The sequence below is a fragment of the Ovis aries genome, chromosome 7, assembly GCF_016772045.2.
Source record: "Ovis aries strain OAR_USU_Benz2616 breed Rambouillet chromosome 7, ARS-UI_Ramb_v3.0, whole genome shotgun sequence".
Classification (NCBI taxonomy): Eukaryota; Metazoa; Chordata; class Mammalia; order Artiodactyla; family Bovidae; genus Ovis; species Ovis aries.
The window spans coordinates 80,092,872-80,105,916 of NC_056060.1; the positions used below are offsets into that span (position 1 = coordinate 80,092,872).

Consider the following 13,045-nt stretch of genomic DNA (forward strand, 5'->3'; position numbering starts at 1 on the left):
TCAAGAGCACCCAGAGTTACTCAGTCAGACCAGCCAGGGCTAAAAATACAAACACAGTGATCAACATGGTTAGTTGAATACAAAAAGAAAAAAAAATTTTTTTTCAAAGTCATCAGCACTGTGATGGCTCAGAGTAAGTGGTTAATAAATATCACCTGTCATTATAATGACAGGGAAGGCTCTGAGAAGCCCTGCAGGAAAGCACCCTGCTCAACTTTAGCTCAGCCTCTCCCCAGCCTAGCTGCCTGCAGAGCCACTGTGGAGCTCGCAAGATGCATCGTTGCACAGAATGTATTTGTCTTCATCAGTTTACACTGCTTCCTGAAAGCCATGACAGCCTCAGTCCTCCGACCCCCACCCCTGAGAGCAGAATCAGGGCAGGAACCCAGGCCTCTTGGCTCTCAGCTCTTTCTTGCCTTTATGACATCTCTCTACCCTCAAAGCACTTCTCCCAACCAATAAACAAAAGAATTAGGAGCCATTCTCCCAGGCTCCCAAGACTAAGTATTTCACATTTGGATTCTTTAGCACTTAGTGGTCAGCTTTGCAGACCATAGGCAATTAAGGCAATTCTAAGATGTGCTGCTCATATTTGATTTAGATTCTGTTGGTAGCATTTGGAGGATCCAAAATATTGACTTTTCTGCTTAGAAGAAGCAATGCTTTTAACTAGTTGGCAAATGAACTGTTCCTTATTGAGAGGGAGATTCTTAAACAAACCTTCCCCTGTATATTTCTCCCAGCCTTCAGAAGAGTTTGTGTATGGTGGTGCTTTGGAAAAAATGGCCTTGGGAGTTCATTTATTTTTTTCTATTTTGAATTGAGGTGGTGGCAGAAAAAGGTAACTGATGACAGTTCATGACAGGACTAAACCAACAAATTCATTCTTCTTTCCTTTTATGCCTCAAGTGCAAACAACTACATCCTTGGGTATAGTGACTATCACTGTGTGTTAGTCTTTATTCACTGTGTGTGTATGTGTGTTAAGTTGCTTCAGTCGTGTCTGACTCTTCACAACTCTATGGACTGTACCCACCAGGCTCCTCTGTCCATGGGATTCTCCAGGCAAGAACACTGGAGTGGGTTGCCATGCCCTCCTCCAGAGGATCATCCCAGAACCTGTGTCTTATTTACTATAGATAACTAACAACCTATTAATTAGCAACTACCCATTTCCTGCTCTTCCTAGCCCCTGGCAACCACCATTCTATTCTTCACGTCAGTGAGTGATTATTTTAAACAGGTATAAAGTTTCAGTTTTGCAAGATGGAAGTTCTGGAAATATGATGTACAACACTGTGCCTACAGATAACAACAGCCTTATTAGATATTTAAGAAACTGTGGATAGTAGACCTCATTTAAGTGTTCTTACCACAATAAAATAAAATTGAATTTAAAAAAAGAAAAAGAAAATGACTACCAAGGTACTATTTCCAAGGATCAAACAATAAGTTGTGGGAAGGGCTTCATTTACAAAACTACTGTTATACGGTTTCTATCTATGCAATAGAGAAAAGCCACTTTTTATCTATGCAATAAAAAGAAAAGAAAGAAAAGAGGGCCTTCTTTACATCCGGTGCTGTAGAATTCAAAGACACAGTGCAAAGAGAAAAGAGATAGGAAACACATATATCAGGAAACACATAAAACAGATATGAAAAACATTTATCTGGCAGCACAACTGGAAAAATACAGCCATAATCACTAGCCTACTACTGGTTTCAACAGAACACAGATACTTAGAGGGATGAGATGAAAGCCTAAGTGAACCTCATCGTATTAACATACGCACTAGCGAATCAATCTATGATTAACATACGTACTAGCGAATCAATCTATGATTTAAGGAAACACATGGCCAAAGAAAGCAGCAGCAGGAAATGTCTAATTGAAATAGCCTACCTCCTGTACAGAGTATCTGCAGCTAGAGAATGAAAAGGATACATAATACAAAGAACTTCCACTGGAAGATGACTACTTCAACTTCTTTAAAGGGTGATTATAAAACTTTTAAGTTATTAAATGGTTTCTCTCAGAAAAATCCTAATTTTTATCATAGTGGGTAGATGGTACTGGAAAGGCGCGGGAGGCAGTTCAGATCAGATGGAAAGGTAGGTGGAGCTTGATTATAAAAGGCTTTGAAATACCTTTAAGACCGTGACAGGTTTCCGCAAGGTGTGCTGAGGCCAATCAGCCTGTCTCAGTACTGGGAGAAACAATTTGGAGAAAATTTTTCAATGAAATCCAATATCCTCACCAAACAATAGAGCTGCCTCTGGGAATCTTGGAATAGGAAGTATGTGTTATGTTGCTGAATGCAACATAGTACTTAGAAAGAAAAAGAACTCTGCTACTGGGTATTTAAAACTACAGAATAGTGATTAAAAAAGAAGAATGGAAAAAAAATCTTCCCCAAATTTTCTATATACAAACAAGTATAGTCTACTCCTTCCCCGACCACAATATATAATCATATTTATAATGCCACGCTTATTGCTACATCAATTGTAAATGAACCACACCACTTAATATGATAACTTCTAGACTAACAAGAAGTCTCCTTCAGCTACAACATTTACAAACTGAACTTACCTTTAACTTGAAGCGTCGCTGCAATAAACAGGAGTCTCTGAAGCACTGAGGAGTAATATTACCAATTCAAGCCTGGGCCCTATGGATACCTACATAATCCTCAATCAACTTATTCATTATTGATCATTTACTATATGTTTGGCATTGCATTGGAGAAGGCGATGGCACCCCACTCCAGTACTCTTGCCTGGAAAATCCCATGGATGGAAGAGCCTGGTAGGCTGCAGTCCATGGGGTCACTTTCACTTTTCACTTTCATGCATTGGAGAAGGAAATGACAACCCACTCCAGTGTTCTTGCCTGGAGAATCCCAGGGACGGCGGAGCCTGTTAGGCTGCCGTCTATGGGTTTGCACAGAGTCAGACACGTCTGAAGCGACTTAGTAGCAGTAGCAGCAGCAGGCATTGCATTATATCCCGAGGAAGACATAAAGCTAAACTGGACAGTCTCTGCTTGAACAACAAATAGAAATATATCCGTTTTCCTGTCCCTCTTAGAGTCTGCAAAAGTAAATTAAAGTCAAATGACCTGGCCACAAATTCAACTCCATAACTTACCGAATATGTGGACTAAAACAAGTTAGTGTACCTTTGATCCTCAGCTGCTTCTTCTGTAACCTAAGGATTATAAATTCTGTCCTAACTCAAAAAGTAGGGTCCAATAACATAAAGTCTGAAAAAATCCTTTATAAACTATATAGTGGTTGCTACATGGAGTAGCTCCTTTAACAGTAGTTGCCAATAAAACAGTAGTGCCTGCTACACCCCTGAACTAGACAGTCTGATGGAGAAAGGATGAATGAACATAAAGTACAAATGTTAAAAATCCTGAAATAAAGGAAGACATTAAAATGTCCATCCACCTATTAATAGGGTAAGACTGGACTGGAACTCAATAAACTTTCATCCTTATGGAAATTAAGGCTGTCTATTACCTGTGACCCAGACATCTCCCTAATTGAGTAATTTCTAGCAATGGCAGTATTGAAAATATTCAATACTCAGGCCAATGCATGCACCAACCAGATGTCAGCTGGAAACAATCAGAATGGGAAGGTCTACAATGGCAACCCACTCCAGTACTCTTGCCTGGAAAATCCCATGGACAGAGGAGCCTGGTGGGCTGCAGTCCGTGGGGTTGCTGGGAGTCGGACACGACTGAGTGACTTCACTTTCACTTTTCACTTTCATGCATTAGAGTGCATGAAATGGCAACCCACTCCAGTGTTCTTGCCTGGAGAATCCCAGGGACGGGGGAGCCTGGTGGGCTACCGTCTATGGGGTCGCACAGAGTTGGACACGACTGAAGTGACTTAGCAGCAGCACCCTAGCATACAACCGATGATTATTGGCTCCGTCTAGGGAAAATCTTCCATACAGTGGACCACATATCTTGGTTTGCCAGGGAATCTTGATAAACACATACTGTCCCCAGTGCAATTAAAATAGTCCCTTTCAATTTCAAAAGCATCTCAGTTTGGACCAATGTGATCATTTTGTCAAGGGTAATGTGAGAATATATTAATTGCTGCATGTTTTGTGGTAGTGAGGAACTGACAGCAATTTAGGTGTTCATCCTTTGGGGAACAGGTAACTAAGAAAAAATTAAAACATAGATGCACTGAATAATCATACACAAAGTAACAGCTTTAAAATATAATGTTGCTATTAATAATATGTGTGTATGCATGCTCAGTCATGTCCAACTCTCTTGCGACCACATGGACTGCAGCCCACCAGGCTCCTCCATCCATGGGATTTCCCAGGCAAGAGTACTGGACTGGGTTGCCATTTCCCTCTCCAATAATATAAAATCTTCTTAAAAACATGTCTACGTGGAACAGTGTTATCTATTTACAAAAATGTATACATATTTAAGACACATTATCTGTGGGGGAGGGATAGAAGATAAAGCTTAGGAATGAAAACCAAAAGGGACTTTGAACCTACTGATGAGGACAATTTATTATGGAGCTGAAGTTGCAGTCATTCAGTTGCTTAGTCGTGTCTGACTCTTTGCAAACCCAAGCACGCCAGGCTTCCCTGTCCATCACCATCTCCTGGAGCTTACTCAAACTCATGTCCATTGAGTCGGTGATGCCATCCAATCATCATGTTCTCTGTCATCTCCTCCTCCTCCTGCCTTCAACCTTTCTGGGATCAGGGTCTTTTCTAATGACTTGTCTCTTCACATCAGGTGGCCAAAATATTGGAGCTTCAGCTTCAGCATCAGTCCTTCCAATGAATATTCAGGACTGATTTCCTTTAGGTTTGACTGGCTTCATCTCTCTGCAGTCCAAGGGACTCTCAAGAGTCTTCTCCAACACCACACTTCAAAAGCATCAATTCTTTAGTGCTCAGCCTTATTTATGGTCCAACTCTCACATCCATACATGACTAATGGAAAAACCACAGCTTTGACTATACAGACTTTTGTTGGCAAATGTCTCTGGTTTTTAATCTGCTCTCTAGGTTTGTCAAGCTTTTCTTCCAAGGAGGAAGCATCTTTTCATTTCATGGCTGTAGTTACCATCTGCAGTGATTTGGGAGCCCAAGAAAATAAAAATAAAATAAAATAAATAAAAACAACACACAGATTGTTTCCCCATCTATTTTGCCATGAAGTGATGGGACCAGATGCCATGAGCTTAGTTTTCTGAATGTTGAGCTTTAGGCCAGCTTTTTCACTTTCCTCTTTCAATCTAGAGGATCCTTAGTTCCTCTTCGCTTTCTGCCATAAGGGTGGGGTCATTTGCGTATCTGAGTTTACTGAAATTTCTCCCTGCAATCTTAATTCCAGCTTGTGCTTCATCCAGCCCAGCATTTCGCATGATGTACTCTGCATATAAGTTAAATAAGCAGGGTGACAATATATATAGCCCTGACATACTCCATTCCCAATTTGGAACCAGTCTGTTGTTCCATGTCTGGTTCTAACTGTTGCTTCTTGACCTGCATACAGATTTCTCAGGAAGCAGGTAAGGTGGGCCTGGTATTCCCATGTCTTGAAGAATTTCCCACAGTTTGTTGTGATCCACACAGTCAAAGGCTTTGGCGTAGTCACTGAAGCAGAAATAGATGTTTTTCTGGAATTCCCTTGCTTTTTCTATGATCCAACGGATGTTGACAATTTGATCTCTGGTTCCTCTGCCTTTTCTAAATCCATCTTGAACATCTGGAAGTTCTTGGTTCATGTACTGCTGAAGCCTGGCTTGGAGAATTTTGAGCATTACTTTGCTAACATGTGAGATGAGTGTAATTGTGCGGTAGTTTGAGCATTTTTTGGCATTGCCTTTCTTTAGGACTGGAATAAAAATTGACCTTTTTGAGTCCTGTTGCCACTGCTGAGTTTTTCAAATTTGCTGGCATGTTGAGTACAGCACTTTCACAGCATCATCTTTTAGGATTTGAAATAGCTCAACTGGAATTCCATGACCTCCACTAGCTTCGTTTGTAATGATCCTTCCTAAGGCCAACTTGACTTTGCACTCCAGGATGTCTGGCTCTAGGTGAGTGATCACACCATCATGGTTACCTGGGTTTTTAAGATCTTTTTTTGTATAGTTCTTCTGTGTATTCTTGCCACCTCTTCTTAGTATCTTCTGCTTCTGTTAGGTCCATACAGTTTCTGTCCTTTATTGTGCCCATCTCTGCATGAAAAGTTCCCTTGGTATCTCTAATTTTCTTGAAGAGATCTCTAGTCTTTCCCATGGAGCTGAAGGGTATTAATTAAATCAGTACTTGGCATCTACTATCCAAAAGCAGTTGAGGGGAGATGGAGAAAGAAAAAGACAGGGACTCAACAGACTTTTTAAAAAGTGAACAAATGAAGACATACTCTATAGTGAACCCTGGTAATAATGCGCCAATAAATTTTTTAAAATGGATTTCTTGGTCTCTAATTTGGAGGAGAAGTTTAAGCACAAATGGCATAAGAATGACACCATCATATGACTGGGAGAGAAAGAAAGAGTGTCTAGTTTAAGAGCTTTGTAAAATGAAGCAAGAAATGTCTCCTTGGGGCCTCTTCCTGTCTCCAGGTTTGGATCTTAAGCTTATTTACAAATAAGACCAGCAACTAACAGTTATTGTTTACCAGGTATAATGCCATGCACCCTACATACATTATCCCATTTAATCTTCCCAATAAACACATGAAGAGGTTATCACACTGTACAGATGAACTTAAAAGGGTAAGGCATGAAGAGATTAAGTAACTTTTTAAAAGGTAACACAGCTAATTCTTTGTAAAGCTCAGACACTAAGTTCGGATGTTTGATTGCTAAGGATAAGTTTTTAACCATTTTGCTATGCTGTATCTTTGTAGGAAATATGAACAACTGCGTTAGAAAAAAAGTTTGCATAAACCAACTTGTTTTGGGGGCTGGCATGAATAAGCAATGTTGGGATAATGACTGTAGAACAGTCCTCAAGTATAATATATTCCAAAGGAAGAATTGGTTATTCTTGAGTTGTTACCTCAGTCAGGAACCCTATTGCTTACTATCATGACAGAGAAGGGAAAATCTTTCATTTCACTCAGATTCTTCTCTTTAAAATCTAAACATTATAAAGTAAAAGAGCAGTGTTTCACAATCTGTTATTCTGGAAAAAAATAATTCATTACAATGAAACAAAATAGTCCATTAACACCAATGATGATAGCCACATGTTGAGTTATGAACACTAGATGAACAAATATTCTACCTTCCCCCTATCTACCTGAAGGTTTTTCTATCCCAAGATAATCTCAATAATTTTCCCTAGATACCAGTCAAGCTCTATTGGTCACACAACCCACTATTCATTTAATCATTTCATGGCAAAATATATGTAGCATAAAATCAAGCTCTAAAGGACAAACAACTTACTGTTTGTTTAAAGGTAAAATATATACAACACAATATTTAACACTTTAACCATTTTAAAGAGTACGATTCAGTGACATTAAGTACATTCACAATGTTGTGCAACCATCACCATTGTCCATATCTGCAACTTTTTCATCATATCAAAGAGAAGTCTCCATCCATTAAGTGTCTCACTCTCCCCTTTACCTGGTAACCTCTATTATACATTCTGTCACTGTGAGTTTGCCTATTCTATTTACCCCATATAAGTGGAACTAGACAAATTTGTTCATTGTGTCTTGCTTATTCCACAAAATAGGTCTTCCAAATTCATTCATGTTGTATGATGTATGAGAATTTCATTCCTTTTAAAGGATGACTAATGTTCCATTGCATGTACATACCACGTTTTGTTTAGTCAACTGTCAATGGACACTTGGTTATTTCCGTATTTTTGCTACTGTGAATAATGCTACTATGAACACTGGTATACAAGTGTCTGAGTTTCTGCTTTCAATTCTTTGGGGTATATATCTGGAACTGAATTGCTGATCACATGGTAATTCTATGTTCAACAATCTGAGGAACTGCCCAACTGTTTTCTATCACAGATGTACCACATTTTACATTCCAAAAAGCACTGCCTATGGGTTCCAATTTATCCACCTCCTCATCGATGCTTATCATCTTCATTTTGGGGGTGGGGATGGGGTTTAGGATAATTAGTCATTCTGATTAATGTGAAGTGGTATCTCACTGTGATTTTGATTTCCCAAAGGCTAGGGATGTTAAAAATCTTTTCACAAGTTTATTGCCCATTTATGTATCTTCGTTAAAGAACTGTCTCAAGGTCTTATTTTTGAATGAGGTTGTTTTGAAAGGTCTTTATGTATACTGGTATTAATTCAGTATCAGATACATGATTTGCAAATATCTTCTCCCATTCTGTGGGTTATCTTTTACTCTCTTTATAGTCTCTTTTGAGTCGTAAAATTATTCATTTTGGTAAAACCCAATTAATTTTTTTCTTCTGTGCCTGTGTATCTGGTGTCACATTAACAATATCATCAGTGAATGCAATGTCATAAAAAATGTTTCCTATCTCTTCTTCTAAGAGTTTAGTCTTAGCTCTCATATTCAAGTAGTTGATGCATTTTTAGTTAATTTTTGTATAAAATGTAAGGCAAGGATCCAAATTCGTTCTTTTGCATGTGGATATCCAGTTTTCCCAACATAATTTGTTGAAAAAACTGTCTTTCCCCTCACTGAATAGTGGTGGTATCCTTTCAAAAATCATTTGACCATATATGAGGAGGCTTATTTCTGTTCTCTATTCTACCCCACAGCGCTATACATCTGCTCTTATGTTGGCACCACAGTGTTCTGAATATTGTAATTTTCAGTAAGTTTTGAAATCAGGAAGTTGTGAGTCCCTTAACACTGTTCTTTGTTTTCAAGACTGCTTTGGCTATTAGGGGGTCCTCTGAGATTTTATATGAATATTAGGATGGGATTTTTTTATTTCTGTAAAAAGGCAGATGAGATTTTGATAAATACTGAGTTTGGAGATCACTTTGGATAGTGTTGTCACTTTAACAATATTAACTCTTCTAATCCATGAACATGGAATACCTTTCCACTTATTTATGCCTTTAATTTCTTTTAGTCAAATTTTGTAGTTTTCAATGTACAAGTTATTGTCTCATTAGTTATTTCTAAGTATTTTATTATTCTTAATGATATTATAAATGGAAATGTTTACTTAATATCCCTTTCAAATTGCTCATGTATGGAAACTCAACTAATTTTGTGTTGATTTTGTATCTTGCAACTTTGCCAAGTTTGCTATTAATTCTGAGGTTTTTTTGGTGGAACCTTTAGAATTTTTTACACATAAGACTGTACCATTTGTGAACAGAGACAATTTACTTCTTCCTTTCCAATTTCCTGTTGGATAGAATTTCCAACACCATCTTGAACAGAAGTGATGAACCCAAGCATACTGTCTTGTTCTGGATCTTAGAAGAAAAGTTTCTTATACCAAGTATGATGTATCCATATATGGATTCTTCATATATGACCTTTATCATGTTGAGGAAGTTTCCTTCTATTCCTACTTTGCTGAGTGGTTTTAACATGGAAAAGTGTTTAACATGGAAAGGAAATTTTCTCAAATCCTTTTTCTATATGTTGGGATGATAATGTGGGCTCTTTTTCATTCATTCTATTAATATGGTGTACCATATCAACCGATTTTCTTATATTGAACCATCTTTGCATTCTTGGAATAAACTGCACTTTGTCATGGTATATAATCCTCTTAAAAGGCTGCTGAATTAAAACCTTGTAGCTCTGTAATCACCATAGCTTTCTAAAGAAAAATTTTGAGTTAATACCACAAGGTGTAAGGCCCAAACAGAGTCTAGCAGCTTCACTGGCTGGATGAAATGAGGATCAAAGTTTTGGGAGGGTGAGACTGCTGGAAGTTAGTTCTGGAAGGGCAAAGTTCTGGAAAGAAAGAAGCTAGACCAAAAAAAAGAGAGTACAAGAGAGAGTGCCAGGTATTCGCATGAGTCTACTGAGAGGCCATGTATCCATTAAGTGAAACTCCACAAGGCTAGACAAATAAAAACTAGTAGCAGGCTAAGCAATTCTCAAAAGTTAACACAAGGTAGAGAGACTTTTAACCAACCAGAATCAAAATCCTCAGTGATATACTAGGAAATTCAGTGGCAACCCACTTAGAACATTTGGAGGGTTCAACTGTCCCTGAAGTGAATGCTACTTTAGATTCACCCTAGAAAAGTTTATAAACAGTCCTAAAGAGGTAAAACTGACCTGCAAGTTACTTAACTGCTTACCAAAACAAATTCAACAATGTAATACTAGAAATGTTAATGCAACAAAACAAAATGCAGACACTGAGCAATGTAACCAGTCACAACATCCACAATCTAATTAAAAACTTTTAACATGCTGAGAAGAAAACAAGGTTCCATCTAGTCAAAGCTATGGTTTTTCCAGTAGTCATATATGGATGTGAGAGTTGGACCATAAAGAACGCTGAGCACTGAAGACCTGATGCTTTCGAACCATGGTGCTGAGAAGAGTCCTGAGAGTCCTTTGGATAGCAAGGAGATCAAAGCAGTCAATACAAAAAGAAATCAACCCTGAATACTCATTGGAAGTACTGATGCTGAAGCTGAAACTCCAATACTTTTGGCCACTTGATGCAAAGAGCTGACTCTCTGGAAAAAACCCTGATGTTGGGAAAGACTGAGGGCAGGAGGAGAAGTAGGCAACAGAGAATGAGATAGTTGGATGGCTTCATCAACTCAATGGTCATTAGTTTGAGCAAACTCTGGAAGATAGTGAAGGACAGGGAAGTCTGGAGTGCTGCAGTCCATGGGGTTGCAAAACAAGGAAAGAAGGAAACATGACCTAGAATCAAGAAAAAAAATTGGTCAAGAGAAAGAGAATCCGAAATACGAAACTAGCAGGCAATGATGTTTAAAAGGCTATTACAACTATGTGAAAATAAAGAAAGTCAAACATAATGAGAAAATGGAAGTTTTTCCCTCAAATATTGAAGTTGCCTTCATTTTGAGCTGATTTTTTTGTGTGGCATAAAACAGCAGTCCAGTTCCATTCTTTAGCATTCAGTTTTTCCAGTATCATTATTGAAGATATAAATGATACATTTATCATTCCTCGACTGTATAGTCTTAGCTCCTCTGTCACAGATTAATCGATCATATGCATATGGGTTTACTCTCTGGACTTTATCCTGTTCTATTGATCTGTGTGTTAAAATGGAAGTTTTTTTTTAGGAAAACGAAACTAATAAGTTTAAAAACTACATATCTGAAAGGAAAAATACACTAGATGTGAATGACAACAGATATGATACCACAGGAGAAAAGATAAGTGAAAAGATAAGTGTAGGGAAACCACAGTAACACGTGGGATAATGGCACATGGTTCAATACACATGTTAAGTACAGTTCCAGAAGGAGAAGAAAAAAGGGAGATGGAAAAAAATGCCTGAAGAAAACAACTGGCTCAAATTTGATGAAAATATAAACAAATCTGAGAAGTTCAAACTCAAATCAGGATAAATACAAAAGAAAACAAACACACAAACACTAATACATATCATAGTCACATTGCTCAAAACCAGGTATAAAGAGAAAATTTTAAACGCGGTCAGAGGGAAAAAGGACACAGTAAAGTATAAAGACATTACAGACTCAACAGATGAGTCTGAGCAAGAACAGATGAGTCTGAGCAAGCTCCGGGAGATGATGAAGGACAGGGAAGCCTGGCGTGCTGCAGTCCGTGGGGTCGTAAAGAGCAGGACATGACTGAGCAACAACAAAGTACAAAGTAGTAAAGATAAGAATGACAATAGACTTCTCCTTAGAAACTATGCAAGTCACAAGTCAATGAAACACTATCTTTAAAATGCTAAAAGAAAAACACAAATTAACTTATAATTCTATGTCTAGTGAATGCAGCCTTCAAAAGTAAGGCAGAATAAACACTTTTTCAGAAAAACAAAAGCTGTCAGAATGTGACATAAGCAGACTTATACTATGATAAATATTAAAGAAGTCTGTCAGGCAAAAACATAAATACGCAACAGAAGCTTGGGTATGAAGGAATGAACACCACTCAAAATCATAAATATATGGGTAAATGTACCTTAAAATTAAAAGGATGAACACAGATATACTAAGCAGCTGGACTGGTCCCATGAATGTAACAAAAAGTAAATTACAAGGGATAATAAGGGACATTTCCTCATTTTTAAAAAAGGAGTCAATTCACAAGAAGACATTAAAACACTAGATATGGATGCACCAATAACAGAACTTGAATATCAATGAAACAAAAACTGAAATGAGAAAAAGGCAAGTCAAAAAAGACTTGCAGGATTTTCCTGGTGGTACAGAGGATAAGAAACCACCTGCCAGTGTGGGGGACATGAGTTCAGTCCCTGGTCTGGGAAGATTCCACATGCCACGGAGCGACTAAGCCCATGCCCCACAGCGACTAAGCCCACACACCACAGCGACTAAGCCCACGCACCACAACGACTAAGCCCACGCCCCACAGCGACTAAGCCCACGGCCTAGAGCCCAGGAGCCGCGGCTACTGAAGCAGCTGCTGACCCCATGTGCTGGAAGTACTGAAGCCCCAGTGTGTAGAGCCTGTACTCTGCAACAGGAGAAGCCACCGAAATGAGAAGTACAGGCAGCACAACTGAAGAGGAGCCCCTACTCACTGCAACAAGAGGAAGCCCACTCACAGCAATGAAGACCTGGTGCAGCCATAAACACGTCAAACTTTTTCAAAACGGACTTGTAGATTTCAACACTTCTCCCTCAGTAATTGACATAACAAATAAACAGAAAAGTTAGTAAAAATATGGAATCTTTGAATAACACTAAGAATGAACTTAACCTAATTTACATTTACAGAACAATATACTCAGCAACTGTAAAATAAACATCCTTTTGTAGCACACAGGAAACGTTCACAAAGATTGATGGTAGGTCAACAAAGTAAGTCCAATAAATTTCAAAAGATAGAACTGAATT

General features: G+C 38.4%; 1 protein-coding gene across 3 annotated transcripts in view; it reads right to left on the reverse strand.

The window, feature by feature from the left end:
• SYNJ2BP (synaptojanin 2 binding protein) overlaps positions 1-13,045 on the reverse strand; it is a 37,243-nt gene that overhangs the window by 11,869 nt on the left and 12,329 nt on the right. Inside the window, exon 2 of one of the 3 annotated variants that reach the window (XM_060418227.1) lies at positions 2,149-2,207. The exons of the other annotated variants lie outside the window; for them this stretch is intronic. Within the exon in view, the coding sequence (XP_060274210.1) occupies positions 2,149-2,207 (59 nt within the window). The remainder of the gene's footprint in view (positions 1-2,148; positions 2,208-13,045) is intronic. 3 annotated transcript variants of the gene reach the window in all.